This window comes from Salvelinus sp. IW2-2015, linkage group LG20 (genome assembly GCF_002910315.2).
Source record: "Salvelinus sp. IW2-2015 linkage group LG20, ASM291031v2, whole genome shotgun sequence".
Taxonomy (NCBI): Eukaryota; Metazoa; Chordata; class Actinopteri; order Salmoniformes; family Salmonidae; genus Salvelinus; species Salvelinus sp. IW2-2015.
The window spans coordinates 17,354,148-17,375,720 of NC_036860.1; the positions used below are offsets into that span (position 1 = coordinate 17,354,148).

Genomic DNA, 21,573 nt, shown 5'->3' on the forward strand with positions numbered 1-21,573 from the left:
ACTTAAAATATTTGGTACAGAAAGTTTGTTTGCAAATTCAGAGATCAAACGTTTCCTGTAGTTCTTGACAGGTTTGCACACACTGCAGCTAGGATTTTGGCCCATCCTCATACAGACTTCTGCAGATGCCTTCAGGTTCGGGGTATGTCGCTGGGGCAATACGGACCTTTCAGCTCCTTCCAAAGATTTTCTATTGGGTTCAGGTCTGGAGACTGGCTAGGCCACTCCAGGACCTTGAAGATGCTTTCTTATAGGAGCCACTCCTTAGTTGCCCCTGGCTGTGTGTTTCGGGTCGTTGTCATGCTGGAAGACCCAGCCACGACCCATTCTAAATGCTCTTACTGAGGGAAGGAGGTTTTTGGCCAAGATCTCGCGATACATGGCCCCATCCATCCCATCCCTCATACGGTGCAGTCGTTCCTGTCCCTTTGCAGAAAAAGCATCCCCAAGATGATGTTTCCACCTCCATGCTTCACGGTTGGGATGGTGTTCTTTGGGTGTACTCAATCCTTCTTCTTCCCTCCAAACACGGCGAGTGAGTTTAGACCAAAAAAGCTCTATTTTTGTCTCATCAGACCACATGACCTTCTCCCATTTTCTCCTCTGGATCATCCAGTGGTCATTGGAAACTTCAGACGGGCCTGGACAATGCGCTGGCTTGAAGCAGGGGGACTTTGCGTGCACTGCAGGATTTATCCCATGACGGCGTAGTGTGTTACTAATGGTTCTTTGAGCTGTGGTCCCGAGCTCTCTGTCAGGTCATTAGATCCAGGTCTCTGCCCGTGTGGTTCTGGGATTCTCACCGTTCTGCATGATCATTGGATGCCCCACGAGTGAGGAATCTTGCGATGGAGCCCCAGTACGGGTGATTAAGTGCATCTTGTAATGTCTTCCATTTTCTAAATAATTGCCCCACACAGTGTGGTACCTTCAAATCAGAAGCTGCTAGGCCTATTGTCCAATCAGTAGCTCCTCCCAGCCTTGGGCAGGTTTACAATTTTAGTTCCTGGAGTCCTTACAGCCAATCTTGGGTCTTGGCCAGTGGAGTTATGGGTCTGTGTTTGATGAGTGTGTGACAGTGTTTTTTGTTACGCAGGTAACAGTTCAAACAGTGCCAGTTAATACAGGTACTGAGTGTGAGGACAGAGAGAGCTCTTAAAGAAACAAGACAGGTCTGTGAGAGCCGGATCGTCTTGACTGTTGATAGGTAAAATGGATTACTAATTTCCAGCCAGTTGAAACTCATTGGTCTAAATAAAATTAATTAAAAATCCATACAATGTGATTTTCTGGATTTTTTTTTTAGATTCTCTTCATAGTTGAAGTTACCTATGATAAAATGACAGACCTTGATCTATGTCTGTCGTATGGACTAAGTGAGACGTTGAAACACCTTACCAAGATCGTCATCTGGAGCTCGTATAACGGAGCTGTTATCCGCGATGCAGGCTAGGGAAAGCGGAGTAGAGGCCAGCCGGTAGTGACATATAAAGTGGGGGAGAGGAGGCGGGCCTGTGCCGCGCGCGTGATGGCCTTCTATCCCTAATCCGCTGAAGTTGTTGTTTCCTGAACGCTTGCCTGGCCTGTTTCCGCTCGGAAGTGTGCGGATCGCTCCTGCCCCTAGATGATTGATAGCGTATGTACAGCCCATTTCGTAGTCGCTTCCGCTATTTAGATCCCTAGTATCTATATTTTAATGTATCTCATAGGAACTTACTAAACTACCAAAGCCTTTCCCTGCAAGAGAGAGCCCGCAAGTGCAGCCCACCGCCCCGGCTTCAACTCAATTCAGAGGGTATATTTACCTCAATCCTGAATCCATCGGGAAACTAGCCGGGCTGAATTCAGGAAAGCTAGCCTGAAAGCTAACCAGAAGCTATCACATAGCTAGCCATGAAGCTAATCTGTAGCAGCCACCGCAAATACCGGTTTTGCTGGCTAGCATTGTGTTTCAGTCTGCCACACGTTTAGTGGTCATCAGCATTCCTTTAGCTCATAACTACCGGCACTTTTGTGCAACGCGACTCGGACCGTGAGCATTCCGGACTCTTTTTCTCCTCAGTTTCCCGCGGATTCCAGCCGAGGCTCTGACACTTGACCTTGATTTCGCAGCTAGCTAGCGCAAACCGTGTGACTATTGTCTTACGGTGCAGCCACGCGGAGCAAACCTATCATTCTGGGAGCTACCAGCTAGGAGTTCCATCCACCAATCCGGACCCGTTTCTTTTGTTGCTGCTGCAGATACGGAACCCACCGGCTTCACGACATGACTGCCGCGACTGACTGCCGACGTTATCTGCCACGAGGGATTTTATCCAACTGGCACCTCCCTCCCGACGTTACTGAACGCTCATCTGAGGCCCGCTAATCGTTAGCTGTCTTATCGGCCTGCCTATTTGAACAATAATAGTTGGACAACTATTATATTATTATTTATTTATTTGTATTTTTTCCTTGGGTGCACATTATTATTTTGCCAATTTGGATTGATCCCCCTCACCACACGGACCCACTACACGGACCCCACCTAATACCTACCGACGGGAAACGCCCGAGTATCTACAAACAGACCTCCTCCAATGCTGCTACATCCGATAGCCATATCCCGGCCAGCTGTCTGGATCGCCGCGACCGCCAAACCAACCTCTACCACGTGGACCCTTATGGATCAACTCGATTAGCATGCCTCTCCTTAATGTAAATATGCCTTGTCCATTGCTGTTCTGGTTGTGTTATTGGCTTAATTTCACTGTAGAGATTTCTAGCCCTGCTCTCGATATACCATATCCAACCTCTCAGCTTCCACCACCCACATATGCGGATGACAACCTGGTTTTCAATGATGTTTCTAGAGACAAATTCTTCTCATCATCACTCAAATACCTAGGTTTACCTCCACTGTTAACATTCCTACCATCACCTTTGTCTGCTACATTATGTCACTTTAGAACTATTTTATCGCCCCCCAGAAACCCTCCTTTTACTCTCTGCCTCTAGTAGCTCTAGCGACAATTCTCAATAGCTTTTAGCCAGTACCCTTATCCTCTCCTCCTCTCTTCCTCTGGTGATGTAGAGGCGAATCCAGCCCTGCAGTACCTGGCTCCACTTCTATTCCCCAGCGCGCTCTTTTGATGACTTCTTAACCGTAAGTAGCCTTGCTTCATGCATTTAACATAAAGCCTCCTCCCTAAGTTTGTTTTGTTCACTGCTCTTTAGCACACTCTGCAACCCGGATGTTTTAAGCCGTGTCTGAATCCTGCTTAGAAAGACCAGCCAAAAAATTCAGACATTTTCATCCCCAATTACAAGATTTTCAGACAGATTAGAAGGCCCAAAGGGCGGGTGCAATCTACTGCAAAGACTGCCTGCAGAGTTCTGTAGTACTATCCAGGTCTGTTCCAAACATATTTGAAACTCTACCTTTTAAAAAATCCACTCTCTATTAAAAACCAAGTCTCTCACCGTTGCGCCTGCTATAGACCACCCTCGCCCCCAGCTGGCTTGGAGCACTATATGTGAACTGATTGCCCCCATCTATCTTCAGAGCTTGCGCTGCCTAGGCAACCTACATTGAAACATGCTCAACACCCCAGCCACCCTACAATCTAAGGCTTGAGCCTCAATTCTGCACAAAAATATAAAATGAACCTCCAGGTACCACCCATTCCGTAACTACGGGTAACCCTCATAGATATCATCCTAACAAACTTGGCCCTCCAAATACAGCTCTGCTGTTCCAACCAAATCTCAGCATCACTGCCCATTCGCCTGCATCCGTTAATGGGTCAGCGCTCAAACGACTCCACCATCAACTGTCAAACGCTCCCTAAAGCTCAGCGGAAGCAGGCCTTTCTAATCGACCTGGCGGGTATCCTGGAAGGAATATTGATTGCTCATCCCTAGTAGAGGATTCCTGGTCATTTTTTAAAAAATGCCTCCTCACCAATCTTGAATAAGCATGCCTCCATTCAAAAATTTAGCAACCAACGACAGATATAGCCCTTGGTTCCTCCCGACCTGACGCCCTGAACCACAAAAAACATCCTAGGGCCTCTGCATTAGCATCGAACAGCCCCGTGATATGCAACTTTTCAGGGAAGCCAGAAAAATTATACACAGCAGTGAGAACAGCAAGGCTAGCTTTTTCCAAGCGAAATTTGCTTCCTGCCAACACAAATTCAAAAAAGTTCTGGACACCGTAAAGTTCCATGGAGAAATAAGATAACCTCCTCCCAGCTTCCAACCGCTCTGAGATAGGAAACCACTGTCACCACCGCACAAATCCACTATAATTGAGTTAATTATCAATAAGCATTCACGGGCTGGCCATGGCTTTCCACCTGCGCTACCCCTACTCGGACAACAGCAGCTGCCCTCCCCTCTGCCTACTGCGCCCAAGCGCTTCCCAATTTCTCTTGCTCCCAAAATCAGTCAGCTGATGTTCAAATGAGCTGCAATCCCACGGACCCTTACAAATCGAGCGGGCCTAAAGATATCGACCCTTTCTTTCTAAAACATCTGCTGAAATTGGTTTGGCACCCCTATTCTAGCCTCTTCAACCTCTCTTTCGTGTCGTCTGAGATCCCCAAAGATTGGAAAGCAGCTGCGTTATCCACCTTCTAAAAGGGGGGGACACCCTTTACCTAACTGCTACAGACCTAATATCTATCCTACCCTCCTTTTAAGGTCTTCGAAAGCCAAGTCAACAAACAGATTACCGACCATTTCGAATCCCACCAACACCCTTCTCCGCAGCCAATCTGGTTTCAGAGCTGCGTCATGGTGCACCTCAGCCACGCTCAAGGTCACTAAACGATATCGTAACCGCCATCGATAGAAGTCACAATACTGTGCAGCCGTATTCATTGACGCGGCCCAATGGCCTTTGACTCTGTTCAATCACCACATCCTCATTGGCAGACTCGACAGCCTTGGTTTCTCTAATGATTGCCTCGCTGGTTCACCACTAACTCTCTGATCGAGTTCACTGGTGTGAAGGCAGGTCTGTATGTCGGGCCTCTGGCAGTCTCTATGGGGGCCACAGGGTTTCAATTCTTGGACCGACTCTCTTCTGTTACAATCAAATGAATGTCGCTCTTGCTGCTGGGTGATCTCTGATCCACCTCTACGCAGACGACAACTATTCTGTATACTCTGGCCCTCTTTTGACACTGTGTTAACAACCTCCAGGCCGAGCTACAATGCCAATACAACTCTTCCTTCCGTGGCCTCCAACTGCTCTAAATACAAGTAAAACCAAATGCATGCTCTCAAACCGATCGCTGCCTGCTCATGCCCGCGCTGTCCAACATCACTACTTTGGACGGCTCTGACTTAAGAATATGTGGACCCTACAAATACCTAGGTGTCTGCGTAGACTTGTAAACCTCCTTCAGACTACATCAAACATCTCCAATCCAAAGTCAACATCTAGAATTGGTCCTATTCCGCAACAAAGCACCTCTTACTCATGCTGGCCAAACATACCCCTTCCGTAAACTGACCATCCTACCAATCCTCGACTTCGGTGATGTATTTCAAATTAGCTCCAAAAACCCTATCAATTTAATTGGATGCAGTGTCTATCACAGTGCCATCCACGTTTCTAGTGTCACCAAAGCCCCATATACTACCCACCACTGCACCTGTCACACTCTCGTTGGCTGGCCCTCGCTTCATACTCGTCGCCAACCACGGTTCCAGGTCTATCTACAAGACCCTGCTAGGTAAAGTCCCCCTTTATCTCAGCTCGCTGGTCACCATAGCAGCACCTACCTGTAGCACGTGCTCCAGCAGGTATATCTCTCTAGTCACCCCAAACCAATTCTTCCTTTTGGACGCCTCTCCTTCCAGTTCTCTGCTGCCAATGACTGGAACGAACTACAAAAATCTCTGAAACTGGAAACACCATCTCCCTCACTAGCTTTAAGCACCAGCTGTCAGAGCAGCTCATAGATACTGCACCTGTACGTAACCCATCTACAATTTAGCCCAAACAACTACCTCTTTACCCACTGTATTATTTATTAATTTATTTTGCTCCTTTGCACCCCATTATTTCTGTCTCTACTTGCACTTTCTTCTCACTGCAAACCAACATTCCATTGTTTTTTTAAAGTTTTTATTTTACTTGCTGTGTTGTACTCACTTCGCCTCCATGGCCTTTTATATTTTTATTTATTTATACATATATTTGTTTGCCTTCACCTCCCTTATCTCACCTCACTTGCCTCACATTGTATATAGACCTTATTATTTTTTTCACTGTATTATTGACTATATGTTTGTTTTACTCCATGTGTAACTATGTGTTGTTGTATGTGTCGAACTGCTTTGCTTTATCTTGGCCAGGTCGCAGATTAAAAAGGCTGCGCTTCATCGATGCTACCATGGTAACCATCAGAGGAATAAAAAACAAAAAAAAAAAAAATAAAAAAAATATGCAGCAGTTTGGGCCGCCTGGCTCGTGCGAACTGTGTGAAGACTATTTCTTCCTAAACAAAGACAGCCAACTTCGGCAAACGGGGGATGATTTAACAAAAGCACATTTGCAACAAAAAAAAGCACAAATGTTGCAACGACTGTACCTAACCATAAACATCAATGCCTTTCTTAAAATCAATACACAGAAGTATATATTTTTAAACCTGCATATTAGCTAAAAAGAAATAAGGTAAGCAGGTAAAATTAACCTGGTGAAATTGTGTCACTTCTCTTGCGTTCTCATGTTCTGAGCAAGGAACTTAAACGTTAGCTTTCTTACATGGCACATATTGCACTTTTACTTTCTTCTCCAACACTTTGTTTTTGCATTATTTAAACCAAATTGAACATGTTTCATTATTTATTTGAAGCTAAATTGATTTTATTGATGAATTATATTAAGTTAAAATAAGTGTTCATTCAGTATTGTTGTAATTGTCATTATTACAAATAAAATAAAACAATTGGAAGATTAATCGGTATCGGCTTTTTTTGGTCCTCCAATAATCGGTATCGGAGTTGAAAAATCTAATCGGTCGACCTCTACTGTATATGTCTATTTTCTTTTGAAAATCTGCCACCAAACCACACAATTCTATCTAGTGAGAGTGCACACAACCATTAACTTATTTTACCAAGTCAAAAATAACATAATTTTGTCAAGGGACCCAACGAATAACAACGACGCTAGCCTACTGCATCCCATAATCAACCAACTTGCCAACTAGTATTAACAAAGCTATATTGTTGTCATTCAGTAATAGTGTAACGTTACTGTAGCCTACTAACGTTATACATCACATTATTATCCACCTAGCTAGTTAGTGATAGCTTAGCTAGCTCCATAGAAACAACCAATGAATGACAACAGGCTTTTAAACAAAAATATATATCTATCTAGCTTGTATGATTGCATGTAAAACAACTTTACAGATGAGTACAAAGTTTGAAAACAAAGTTGACTTACCAGTATGCTGCTCTCTCGGGAACTAGAGTGAGGCATCCAGATATGAGGTTTGCTAGCGTTGTTAGCATTAGCTAGCATGTTAGATATGAAAGTATCTATCCAGCAACAATGTTGAGGTCAAAAACGAAAGAAAACATGGTAAGCCATGCTGACTTCGTAAAATAAATCAAATCGGCCTAGAGCGAGGCATCCTGATACGAGGTTAGCTAGCCCCGTTAACATTAGCTAGCTAGCATCGCCAGCATGTTAGATATGAAAGTATCTATCCAGCAACAATCTCGAGGTCAAAAACAAAATAAACTATATTAAGCCATGCTGACTTCGTGAGATAAATAATTAACAGATTGAATGTACATTTCTGTGACTAACTAGTTAACTTTAGCTTGCCAGCTCAGTGACCGGTGATGCACCTATTCCTGTTTACAAAGTGTGCGTCCCTCCCTCAGGTCTTTACAACTAGAATTAGAACAGACTTACACGGATCTGGCAAAGGGCGCCTTTGTAAGGTCAAGAGCAAAATGGATTGAAGAGGGGGAAAGAAACACTAGTTACTTTTTTGCACTTGAAAAGAGAAACTACAAAAGAAAATCTATAACTGCACTCAAAATGAACGATGTTTTATGCAAAGATCCCATTACAATATCATCATTTGTCAATTCCTTTTATGAAAACCTTTACAGCTCTCAATTTCAGGAAGATGATTGTGAAAGCTACATTTGCCACATTCAGAATTACAGTGGGGCAAAAAAGTATTTAGTCAGCCACCAATTGTGCAGTCTCTCCACTTAAAAAGATGAGAGAGGCCTGTAATTTTATCATAGGTACACTTCAACTATGACAGACAAAATGAGAATAAAAATCCAGAAAATCACATTGTAGGATTTTTTATGAATTTATTTGCAAATTATGGTGGAAAATAGTATTTGGTCACCTACAAACAAGCACGATTTCTGGCTCTCACAGACCTGTAACTTCTTCTTTAAGAGGCTCCTCTGTCCTCCACTCGTTACCTGTATTAATGGCACCTGTTTGAACTTGTTATCAGTAAAAAGACACCTGTCCACAACCTCAAACAGTCACACTCCAAACTCCACTATGGCCAAGACCAAGAGCTGTCAAAGGACACCAGAAAACAAAATTGTAGACCTGCACCAGGCTGGGAAGACTGAATCTGCAATAGGTTAAGCAGCTTGGTTTGAAGAAATCAACTGTGGGAGCAATTATTAGGAAATGGAAGACATACAAGACCACTGATAATCCCTCGATCTGGGGCTCCACGCAAGATCTCACCCCGTGGGGTCAAAATGATCACAAGAACGGTGAGCAAAATCCCAGAACCACACGGGGGACCTACTGAATGACCTGCAGAGAGCTGGGACCAAAGTAACAAAGCCTACCATCAGTAACACACTACGCCGCCAGGGACTCAAATCCTGCAGTGCGAGACGTGTCCCCTGCTTAAGCCAGTACATGTCCAGGCCCGTCTGAAGTTTGCTAGAGAGATTTGGATGATCCAGAAGAAGATTGGGGAATGTCATATGGTCAGATGAAACCAAATATAAACTTTTTGGTAAAAACTCAAACTCGTCGTGTTTGGAGGACAAAGAATGCTGAGTTGCATCCAAAGAACACCATACCTACTGTGAGCATGGGGGTGGAAACATCATGCTTTGGGGCTGTTTTTCTGCAAAGGGACCAGGACGACTGATCCGTGTAAAGGAAAGAATGAATGGGGCCATGTATCGTGAGATTTTGAGTGAAAACCTCCTTCCATCAGCAAGGGCATTGAAGATGAAACGTGGCTGGGTTTTTCAGCATGACAATGATCCCAAACACACCGCCCGGGCAACGAAGGAGTGGCTTCGTAAGAAGCATTTCAAGGTCCTGGAGTGGCCTAGCCAGTCTCCAGATCTCAACCCCATAGAAAATCTTTGGAGGGAGTTGAAAGTCCGTGTTGCCCAGCAACAGCCCCAAAACATCACTGCTCTAGAGGAGKTCTGCGTGGAGGAATGGGCCAAAATACCAGCAACAGTGTGTGAAAACCTTGTGAAGACTTACAGAAAATGTTTGACCTCTGTCATTGCCAACAAAGGGTATATAACAAATTATTGAGATAAACTTTTGTTATTGACCAAATACTTATTTTCCACCATAATTTGCAAATAAATTCATAAATAATCCTACAATGTGATTTTCTGGATTTTTATTCCTCATTTTGTCTGTCATAGTTGAAGTGTACCTATGATGAAAATTACAGGCCTCTCTCATCTTTTTAAGTGGGAGAACTTGCACAATTGGTGGCTGACTAAATACTTTTTTGCCCCACTGTATTAGCATCTGGGACAGAATATGAGGCAGTTCACTATGGGCATGCAATTCATCCAAAAGTGAAAATGCTGCCCCCTATATCAAATAAGTAAATTAATTAGATTAAAATTATGTTGCTTCTATTCCAAGAAAAACGAAAAACACTCTGAGTTTCCATTAGAATGGAATGGAAAATATGGCACTGTACAACATGACGGTCGGGAGTAGGATACAGTACTTGGCTATTTAGCTAAAGAGACCAGGGTTCAATTCCCTGATGGGAGGAAGGAGTAGGCTGTCCTTGTAAATAAGAATTTATTCTTAACTGATCTGCCTAGTTAAATAAAGGTTGCCGTAAGAGCATAACATTTCTACACCTAATTGTTTAATTGTAGTCTAACCAATATCCAAACGGAGATTCAGTGAAAAAGAAATCGAATTGATTTATCAAGACCAGTCCCCATGCTTGTCTCAGAGCAGTGTGAAACAGGTGCTGAAATAGTTGTAGGCTATTGCTTCAAATCCTATTGCTTCTATCTTCAATATGCTCTTAAAATAAATAACACTTACACCACTTTTAACAGCACATTACTGAACACTAGTGAGATTCATGTCGCCTGCAATAGGCCTACAGTATATCGGAAAATATGATGTGACTCTCCGCCAATAATTGGAGGATTCTAAATTAAAAACCAAAAGCCGCCTCATGGGTCTCCCAGTGGTGGCCGGCACGGGTATTGAACCTGCATCTGTTTGCACTGTAGGAGCCCCCATCCACTCCGGAGCCCCATCCACAAAGTATCAAAATACAGAAAGGTGTTGGTAAAGGTATATTGTCCTGCTAATAGCCCATAATGGGCTATCAGAAATAATGTTGGTACTTATTTATTTTGATCCAAAGCCATGAATGAGTGAGTCACTCAGCTTTATGTAGGTGCCGGGCTATATGACCGTGCCATCAACTTGATAATGTATAACGATATTTTGGAGGTTATTTAGTTGGATTTTTTTTTTTAAGTGAGTGATTGTAATCTGAAAAAGGCCAAAATAATTTTTGCAAAGGCCAAAACATTTATTTCTGTTTTTTGAGGGAGAGAAACGCTGGGAAAATTGTGTGCCGCCCTATGGGACTTCAAATCAAATCAAATTTTATTTGTCACAGACACATGGCTAGCAGATGTTAATGGGAGTGTAGCGAAATGCTTGTGCTTCTAATTCCGACAATGCAGTAATAACCAACAAGTAATCTAACCTTCCAATCACGATCGGATGTGATACATAATAATACTAATTGTGATATTATTATTATTTATTTTTTCTGGGGGATGAAACTGAAATTGCAACCAATCATGGCCGGTTGTGATACAGCCAACCTAACTTAGAAATACATTTGACGATAGAATTCTCCCCCTACCCTCCTTCCAGGCAAGTCTATTATCCAGCTACCTGCTAAAAGCCATAATGGAGCTGTACAGTCGTGGCCAAAAGTTTTGAGAATGACAGAAAAATGAATTTCCACAAAGTCTGCTGCCTCAGTGTCTTTAGATATTTGTCAGATGTTACTATGGAATACTGAAGTATAATTACAAGCATTTCATAAGTGTCAAAGGATTTTATTAACAATTACATGAAGTTGATGCAAAGACTCAATATTTGCAGTATGTACCTTTCTTTTTCAAGACCTCTGCAATCTGCTCTGGCATGCTGTCAATTAACTTCTGGTCCACATCCTGACTGATGGCAGCCCATTCTTACCTAATCAATGCTTGGAGTTTGTCAGAATTTGTGGGTTTTTGTTTGTCCATCTGCTTCTTGACCATTGACCACAAGTTCTCAATGGGATTAAGGTCTGGGGAGTTTCCTGGCCATGGACCCAAAATATAGATGTTTTGTTCCCCGAGCCACTTAGTTATCACTTTTGCCTCATGGCAAGGTGCTCCATCATGCTGGAAAAGGCATTGTTCATCACCAAACTGTTCCTGGATGGTTGGGGGAAGTTGCTCTCGGAGGATGTGTTGGTACCATTCTTTATTCATGGCTGTGTTCTTAGGCAAAATTGTTAGTGAGCCCACTCCCTTGGCTGAGAAGCAACCCCACACATGAATGGTCTCAGGATGCTTTACTGTTGGCATGACACAGGACTGATGGTAGCGCTCACCTTGTCTTCTCCGGACAAACTTTTTTCCGGATGCCCCAAACAATCGGAAAGGGGATTCATCAGAGAAAATGACTTTACCCCAGTCCTCAGCAGTCCAATCCCTGTACCCTTTGCAGAATATCAGTCTGTCCCTGATGTTTTTCCTTGAGAGAAGTGGCTTCTTTGCTGCCCTTCTTGACACCAGGCCATCTTCCAAAAGTCTTCGCCTCAACTGTGTGTGCAGATGCACTCACACCTGCCTGCTGCCATTCCTGAGCAAGCTCTGTACTGGTAGTGCCCCGATCCCGCAGCTGAATCAACTTTAGGAGATGGTCCTGGCGCTTGCTGGACTTTCTTGGGCGCCCTGAAGCCTTCTTCAAAACAATTGAACCGCTCTCCTTGAAGTTCTTGATGATCCGATAAATGGTTGATTTATGTGCAATCTTACTGGCAGCAATATCCTTGCCTTTGAAGCCCTTTTGTGCAAAGCAATGATGACGGCACATGTTTCCTTGCAGGTAACCATATTTGACAGAGGAAGAACAATGATTTCAAGCACCACCCTCCTTTTGAAGCTTCCAGTCTGTTATTCAAACTCAATCAGCATGACAGAGTGATCTCCAGCCTTGTCCTCGTCAACACTCACACCTGTGTTAACGAGAGAATCACTGACATGATGTCAGGTCCTTTTGTGGCAGGGCTGAAATGCAGTGGAAATGTTTTTGGGGGATTCAGTTCATTTACATGGCAAAGAGGGACATTGCAATTCATTGCAATTCATCTGATCACTCTTCATAACATTCTTGAGTATATTCAAATTCCATCATTCAAACTGAGGCAGCAGACTTTGTGAAAATTTATATTTGTGTCATTCTCAAAACTTTTGGCCACAACTGCACAATGTGACCGTGTGTGTTTGAAAGAGTATTTTCCAGTAAGCAACAATTTGTTTACCTTCATTAGACAACTTTGTTCCAATATTTCTGTAATTCAGTGATATCTATTCCCATAGTAATTCGTTATGGATACATAACTAAATAAACATCGGCATTTTGAAAGTTTATTTTATCATTATTTGATTAACGAAAGCATGAAGATGCCATTATTAGTTACATTGTTTCAGTTTGAACGTGTAGACTGGCACTAAGAACAGCGGGAATGTTTCCCTAGTCAACGCCATTATTAGTGCAATGCCCCTTAAAGTAAATAATCCTAACAAAATAAAATAATAAAAACCTTAGTGTAACAACAGTTTTAGTAAGTAATACTGAAGTCATGCACAATTATCAGTTTCTATTTAGGTTTATGTCGCCCATTCATTGTCAGTTAGAGACACAGTAGGACCCAAAAGCATAATCACTGCTCTAACTCCCCCTTGCGCTGGTCTGGAGTAATGAAGTGGTGACGCCGGGTACCGTACTAAACCATAAATTACCTCTAAGGCCTGCAGCATAATCACAAAACGTTTAGTGGAGCAACCACTGTATGTTAAGCCTATTCACTATAGTCACCTGGCACTACTTTGTAATGTCTGTACATTTTAATGTTATGTTCCTAATGTGTCCTTTTATGTATCTCCCTACCAGACTTCCACATCCTTGTTATCCACATCCTATCTCCAAGGCCTTACAAGCCACAACTCCTAAGACATCCTTTCTAACCTTGCCACTAGCCTTACTAGCCCTACAAAACCACCATTCCAAACCCTCCCCACTGTGGGTGTTACCCCTAAACCTGGATTCCTGTGCAATCTCCTCATTTGCATTCTGACTGACGCTCCATGGTGGCAACAACAGTCCTGAACCTAGATTACTCTGTCCTAGTCATTTTCCTCTGCAGGGTTTTGTTTCTCCCTAACCCTAAAGCCTGTGGCAGTATGGGAGCTGCCCAATCAAAACCAGTCACCGGGTTTCGAGAATGTCAAAAACAACAGTCTTCTGTTGTTGCATAACTGCTAATTATTAATGAATGTACTCTTATGTTTACAACGAGAAGCAAAACTATCAGCTCCATAAAAAAATAATCATGTTGAGAAAGCAACACAGGTGTTTAGGTAATATTTGATTAAGGCCAATTCCTTAAAGACAAAAACTAAGGGGCTTTCACACCAAAGTGGTTTTGTGCGGATTTTCCAAACTCCCCCTTAGTTTAGACTGGTGTGAACACTATCGGCACCCGGGAGCTCACTAAACAATGAAGCTTGGTTTGCTAAAAAAGGGGGATTTTGGTCTGATTCCATTCATACCGTGGTGCGGTTCGATGCAGGTTTGAACACAGTCCGGACCAAACACAAGAAAAGAACCAGAGATGGGCAGTATTGCTGGTTTGACTGCAAGTATTTAATGAAATGCACGCAGTACCATAACTTTCTCTGAAACATTGAGTAGCAGTGCATATGATGCAGATTAGGGAGCTATACTGGGGATACAGGCTACTGACTATAGCTTATTCCTGTCTCAGAGCGGCTATTACGCTGTTTCCTCACGCATGTTGGACGACCCAAAAAAAGTAATACGAAGTTTGGGACAAGATATGCTTCTTGAGAATCATAGATAGATTTAACGTGAGCATTTTTCACCAATAAACAAAGGACACATGGTTTTGTTTAGGCATTTTAGTTAGTTTGACATTTGGCAATGTTAAACCAACCAGGCCAAATGAAAAAAATACAATGTCACAAATAACTGAACTCTGATTCAAACTATAGCTCAGAACTGTCAAAAATTGAGGGGTCATTAAGTCACATAAAACACATCTCGAAAACACAAACCTCATGTGTTGTCTGTTCTTCTTCCTGTAGAGAGAGAGAGAGAGCGCTATTTAGATATAGAAGTTCACCCTGGTGTCTTATTTTGCATTTGTTAAGTAACATCTATAATATACACATTATGACCACGAAAACATACAGTATCAAACAGTAGAGTACAGTATCTGACAGAACTGGAACAGACCAAGAGTATTTCTTTTTATAAAAACATGTGTGTTTTGAGACAAACTGCTTGCTTACCTCTGTTTGTTCCTCCTGTGACATGGGCTGTATAAACGGGTTATGATGCTGGAGAACAGTCTTGAAGAAGTCCAGCACATTCTGGCAGGGAGCTGGAAGGAGATCAGGGGCTTCATTTATAAAAACCCTCAAATATATTTCATTGTAAATTGTGCGTCTGACAAAAGTCACAGCAACAATGCGATTTACTTCATCTTGACATGAAAAGTAATGTACTACACCACATTGTGTTGGTGCTGTGTCATTATTGTGTAATTATTAGCCACATGTATGCTGAGTCACAGGGTAAAAACCCAAATCCATTGAGTGTTTTGTCTTGGGCAGCAAATTGAGCACATTGTCTCACTTAAGTTAAGACTGACGTGGGCTTATTTCGTATCCACATACCAAGTCACCATCTCACATGAATCTGCATAACTGTAGAAATTGCCATTACTGTGCTCTATTATCCAGAAAGCCCTGTACTGTACCTGGTATGTTGTCCAGCTTGTTGCGCAGCTCTTCATTCTCCTTCTGCAGACACAGCATCTCCTGCTCCAGCTCCACACAGCGAGGGCAGCAGCTCTCCTCTTCCTCCTCCGTCAGGGTGGACGAGGGGTGGCCATAGGACTCCGAAGGGGCTGGGGAGCTCCAGCCCCCAAGGTTATTGCTGGGTGACACCCTAGACTCGGCCGATGGGCCTCGCTCTCCCTCGAGGCCCAGGTCCGGGTGGGGCTGCTGGGGCCCGGTGAACAGGTAGCTCTGGAGGGACTTTGTGAAGATGTGCAGGAATGCGTATGTTTGTTTTTGGCTCCAGTGACCTCGCTGGGCTTCCTCATCAGGATCGACGGTGGAGCTCTCCTTGGGCTGTGGCTTGCCCAGGGTGGGGCAGTGACCCACTTGACCCGCGTCTGGCTTTGACTCCCCCCCAGGCCCAGAGAGGCAGCTTTCCTCCTGCTTGATGTGGGAGGTAACGGAGGAGGGCAGAGGATCTTGGGGCTCCACGAACCGGCCACCGTTGAGGAGAGTGAGCACACGGCTACAATCCTGTGCGAAAGCATCCAAGATGAGACGGTTTTCTGGAAGCAGAGGAGTCAAGACACAATGATAGCCAAGGCATTCAATTGACATTCAAGTCAATCAGTATATTTTGGCGTCAACTTTTTGAGCACATTTCTACATTTCCGCTGTCCTGAATTACTTGTCCTGATTTACTTGGCATTGAATTGATGGATCAAAAAACTAAGATCAGCATCGACTAGATTGGTTGTTCGTCATACTACTGTAGGATTGCTTGAGTTTTATCCCTTTCTCAGTCACCTCTACTTGACTCTCAGATTCTGTATAACGGTGTCACAGTGCAACATCCTGTTGAAGCCAGTCTGTTTCCGGCCGTGGGGGGCATCATTACTAAATGGTTCTGTCAACCATTTGAGCTGTGCTACACTGGTTTCTGCATCGCTGCTCTGGCTTCCTCATCACCCACTTTCTCCCACTCTCTATCTGGCTTTTCCTCTTTAAAATGTTCGACCATCTTTTACAATAGTACAGGGTCCCTCTATTCAATTGCACTCTTGTAAAGGAAGATGGCTGAGTCAGACTCAATGTCTATGCCTGTACTTCTCTATTTCTTGCCATGGCTGCCTCTGGTTCCTATTTGCGGCTTAAAGGCCTAGTGCAGTCAAAAACATAATTTTTTTCTGTGTTTTATATATATTTCCATACTATGCGGTTGGAATTAGTTGATAGACCAATAAGAAAGAGTTCCAAACCTTTATGCCAATAACAGTTAGTTTGAAATGTTCTCCTCCCCACTCAGACCACTCCCTGACAGTCCTAGCGAAATTGTTGCTTGACAAAATTGGTCCTGCTAAGAAGCTATTTTTTGTTTCTTTTTTATTTGAAAATACTGGGGCCATACTTGCGAACATATGCAAGCATTTAAAGTGCAATGGGTTCTCATGCACAAAATGCCAATGAAAAGCGTAGATTAAACTTTCATGTGCGAGAACGCTAAATTGTAGCTGTCTCATCAGATAACATGGCACACGTTAGCCCTATGCTAACCTCAACAGATGGTACTGATTATATCCAGGCACAACTTCTTCATCAGCCTATAAAAGATCTTAGACTTTATATCTGCCAACCAATGGCATTTCTTAAAATAGGTAAATCCCACATTTTTTGTTTATTAGTTTCACACGCATCCATGTGCTTTTATGGGGAAAAATACGTTTATTGTATATTGTAAAAAAATAAATAAAAGGATGACCTTATAGATTTGGCAAATAGCAGTCATGTAGGCTATCATTATCAACCTTGCTTCTCAGTGGCACGCACTGCTAAAGCAGATGATTCACAGCTGATACTGCACTTTAACCGTGGGTTCAAGTCTACCCGGCTACCCGGACTATTTGCATTGTCCCGCCCCCCCAACCCCTCTTTTACACTGCTGCTACTCTCTGTTTATCATATACACATAGTCACTTTAACCATACCTACATGTACTCAATTAGCCCGACTAACCGGTGCCTGTATATAGCCTCGCTACTGTTATAGCCTCGCTACTGTATATAGCCTCGCTACTGTTATTTTTCACTGTGTTTTTACTGTTGTTTTTATTTATTTACTTTTCAATTGTTCACCTAATACCTATTTTTTATTTAAAAATTGCACTGTTGGTTAGGGCCTGTAAGTAAGCATTCTCTCTACTATTATTCTGACATTTCACATTCTTAAAATAAAGTGGTGATCCTAACTGACCTAAGACAGGGAATTCTTACTAGGATTAAATGTCAGGAATTGTGAAAAACTGAGTTTAAATATATTTGGCTAAGTTGTATGTAAACTTCCGACTTCAACTGTAAATCAACATTTCAAAGGGGGGGGGGACTCATGTGAGATTCAAACCCTTCCACAATATGTGACCATTACGTGTACTAATGACTTTAAACAGAGATAATTTTGCCCAGTCAGTCAAATGATCATCAGAACATGCTGTTGGACTTTGTATGTTAAGGACACTTCCATTGATGAACAAGTTTTGGAACACTCCCAACTACCTCAACGACTTTAAATGGCTGATGCACTTGTGCCAGGATATAATCAGTGCTTACTGTTGAAGTTAGAATAGGGCTAACTTGTGCCATGTTATCCCATGGGACGAGCTACAATTTAGCGTTCGGTCACATGCAAGTAAATCGACGCTTTTCATTGGCTGATACGCATTTTGTGCGTGAGAACCCATTTCACTTTAAATGCATGCTTATGTTTGTAAGTATGACCCCAGTCACTGTAAGGTATATATTTGTTACCCAGAAGTGATTTGATAGAGATAAAACGGCTGCATTGGGCCTTTAATAGACCAATAAGAAAGAGAGTTCCAAACTTCTCTGCCAACAACAGCTAGTTGTCAATATTCCCCTCCCCACTCCCAGACTGTCCTAGCAAAATTATTGCTTGAGAAATTGCTCTTGCTAAGAAGCTATTTTTGTTCCTTTTTGACCATTTTAATTGAAAGCAATCACTTAATTGTTACCCAGAAATTATTTGATATTGAGATAAAAACGGCTGCATTGGACCTTTTTAGGGTTGGGTTGCTGTTGAGAACTTTTGACAAATGCATTTGATTTTATGTAAGCTGATGTCCTCCCCCTCCTCCTCCTGAGGTTTGTAAGAATATTTTAAAGATAATACACAACGCAGAGGACGAGAGGACTAGAATAAACAATCAATGGAAATAGTGTTTTTTCTGTAATATCAATGGGTCAGAGACATGGGGGGAAATTCAGTCCGGGACTCATAGCTACATGGCAAGTTCTCATTGGACCAAATTGTTTATACATTGAATCTGAAATAGGATACTTGTTATTTGGCCATTTGCCCAGTTTTATTGCAATGAATTCTAATTGGTCAACCACAGGCTAGGGCTGAGTTATAAAACTACATCCTGTCCCTTTGTTCTGTGGAGAGAATCACTGAGGACAGGGGAGCATGAACATCTACCTCACCGCATGATGTGTTCTCTTTGAATAAACCTATTTTCCTCCCCCTGATTTGCTTTGGGGTCTGTGTTATTGAAGAATAACATCAACTGCTAACATTTGGTGCCGTGACCCGGATGAATTGGTCTGAACAACAACAAGAAAAAAATGACCAAATCTGTTGATCCAGAAGAAAGAGAGAAGGCTGAGCGCAATCCACTTTTGGAGTCAACTCTTCATCTCCTAATTGATGGCAGAAGTGCTGGGTGAGTGTAGACCAATATCATTTTAAAAGAACCAAATCAGGGTAAAATGTGTGCATGCAATGAGTGATATGTATCTGTGATGTATAAGGTTCAACGCCTTTGTTCTCTATTATAGGGATTTAAGTCCTCTATTAAAAGGTTAGAGTCCTTTCTTTTGGTGAAACCCTCTTGTTGCATAGAAGGGAGTTGCTAATTGAGTAGCAATCTTTACACGTGGGGTTAATGTATGCCTTCAACAAGCTTTTTGAAGTGAACATACATTTTTATTGGTAGCCAGGCTCTACAGAAACAATTTGTGTTCTAGAAGAGGTTTGAGTCTTCAAAGGGGATATATTTTGGGGTTAAATAAATATATAAACATAGAGATATATAATATACAACTTTTTAGTTAATGTAATGCCATTGTTAAGTGAGAACACCACTCTGGAAAAGGGTGGAACAGCTCCTCCGGTTGTGAGCATGAAAGAGATTTGAAATTCACTGTCTAGTGATATGAAGAACCATTTCAAAGTATGCCTATACTTTGAATGACCTCCTCAAGGGAGACTCTGATTCAAAAGCCTTCACGGAAGAACAGAAATAGGTTTTTGGCCAGCTCAAACTAGCTTTGTCATCAGTACTGGCTTTAGGCATTCTGGACTCAGGCCAACTGTTCACCCTCTTTGTGGCTGAAAAAGATGGCTCAATGACCTCAGTGCTGACACAAGACCATGGTGATTATCAGAAACCTGTAGGCTACTATTAGAAGAAATTGGATGATGTGGCGTTGGGATTGGGTCCCTGTCTCAGAGCTATGCAGGGTATTTATGTCGCTGTGTCGATGGTGGCATCGCTTGTTCTCGACCAACATCTTACCATCAAGTGTCCACATGCTGTTCATAGTCTTTTGACAATGAATAGAGCTGCCCAGGTCACAGCTGCTCGTTGGAACAAATGGTCAATGGTGTTGGAGGCTCCTAACATCATCATACCACGTGGCTCACCATGTAATCCAGCTACTCTGATGCTTCCTCCAGATATACTGACTGCATCAAGTGGTACGTTTTTTTGTGAGTGGACCACGTCACTTCCTCTTGAACTTGCAGACGTGTTGCTGTGCGTTTTGCTGTGCGTTTTGTTGCCAACCTTACTTTGCTAGCTGACAACTTTACGTTTTTTTCTTTTTTGTTTTTAATTACCGTTTATATTTTTAGTTTTTCCCTCACAACTTTTTTCCCTCATTCAACTTTTTCACTCCGGACGCTTTATCTGGACATGGTTCGTCAGCACCTTCAACAGCCGAAGCTAAGTAGTAACATTAACATGATGTCTTCTAATTGCAGTCGCTGTACTCATATTATACAGGAGAACGATCGCCTTACGGCGAGGATAGCTGTGCTGGAAGCCCAGCTTCAGACGCAATCGTTAGGCAAGGGTAATTTCAGTGTAGGGAAGGATGAAATAGCGTCTGTGCCACCAGTAAGTACAGATAGTAACGTTAGAATAAATCCCCCCGCACAGTCCCCACAGCCGGACAACTTTCTCATGGCTTCTGGAGGGAAATGCTGTAGGAATGCTCAACTGGTGTCGCTCATTCAGCCGACAGAAACTTTCAACCGGTTTTCCTCATTAAGTAGCGAGTCGGGGGCCTCCCGGGTGGCGCAGTGGTCTAGGGCACTGCATCGCAGTGCTAGCTGCGCCACCAGAGTCTCTGGGTTCGCGCCCAGGCTCTGTCGCAACCGGCCGCGACCGGGAGGTCCGTGGGGCGACGCACAATTGGGCTAGCGTCGTCCGGGTTAGGGAGGGTTTGGCCGGTAGGGATATCCTTGTCTCATCGCGCTCCAGCGACTCCTGTGGCGGGCCGGGCGCAGTGCGCGCTAACCAAGGGGGCCAGGTGCACGGTGTTTCCTCCGACACATTGGTGCGGCTGACTTCCGGGTTGGAGGCGCGCTGTGTTAAGAAGCAGTGCGGCTTGGTTGGGTTGTGCTTCGGAGGACGCATGGCTTTCTACCTTCGTCTCTCCCGAGCCCGTACGGGAGTTGTAGCGATGAGACAAGATAGTAATTACTAGCGATTGGATACCACGAAAATTAAAAAAAATAAAAATAAATAAATAAATTTAAAAAAAGTAGCGAGTCGGAGTCTGAGGCCGAGTCTTCTCTTGTCTCTACTCCTCCCGTTACGGGGTCTGAGACGCCGAAGGCTCCCACCCTTAGCTCTGACAAATTGAAAACCCTAGTCATTGGCGACTCCATTACCCGCAGTATTAGACTTAAAACGAATCACCCAGCGATCATACACTGTTTACCAGGGGGCAGGGCTACCGACGTTAAGGCTAATCTGAAGATGGTGCTGGCTAAAGCTAAAACTGTCGAGTGTAGAGAGTATAGAGATATTGTTATCCACGTCGGCACCAACGATGTTGGGATGAAACAGTCAGAGGTCACCAAGCGCAACATAGCTTC

The 21,573-nt window shown here is 43.2% G+C and overlaps 1 protein-coding gene across 1 annotated transcript in view; it reads right to left on the reverse strand.

Moving 5' to 3' along the window:
• LOC111982089 (BEN domain-containing protein 4-like) overlaps positions 1–21,573 on the reverse strand; it is a 50,966-nt gene that overhangs the window by 11,270 nt on the left and 18,123 nt on the right. Inside the window, exons 2-4 of the mRNA XM_070449250.1 lie at positions 15,372–15,959; positions 14,891–14,993; positions 14,665–14,710 (exon numbers count right to left, since the gene is read on the reverse strand). Coding sequence (XP_070305351.1) covers positions 14,665–14,710; positions 14,891–14,993; positions 15,372–15,959 — 737 coding nt within the window. The remainder of the gene's footprint in view (positions 1–14,664; positions 14,711–14,890; positions 14,994–15,371; positions 15,960–21,573) is intronic.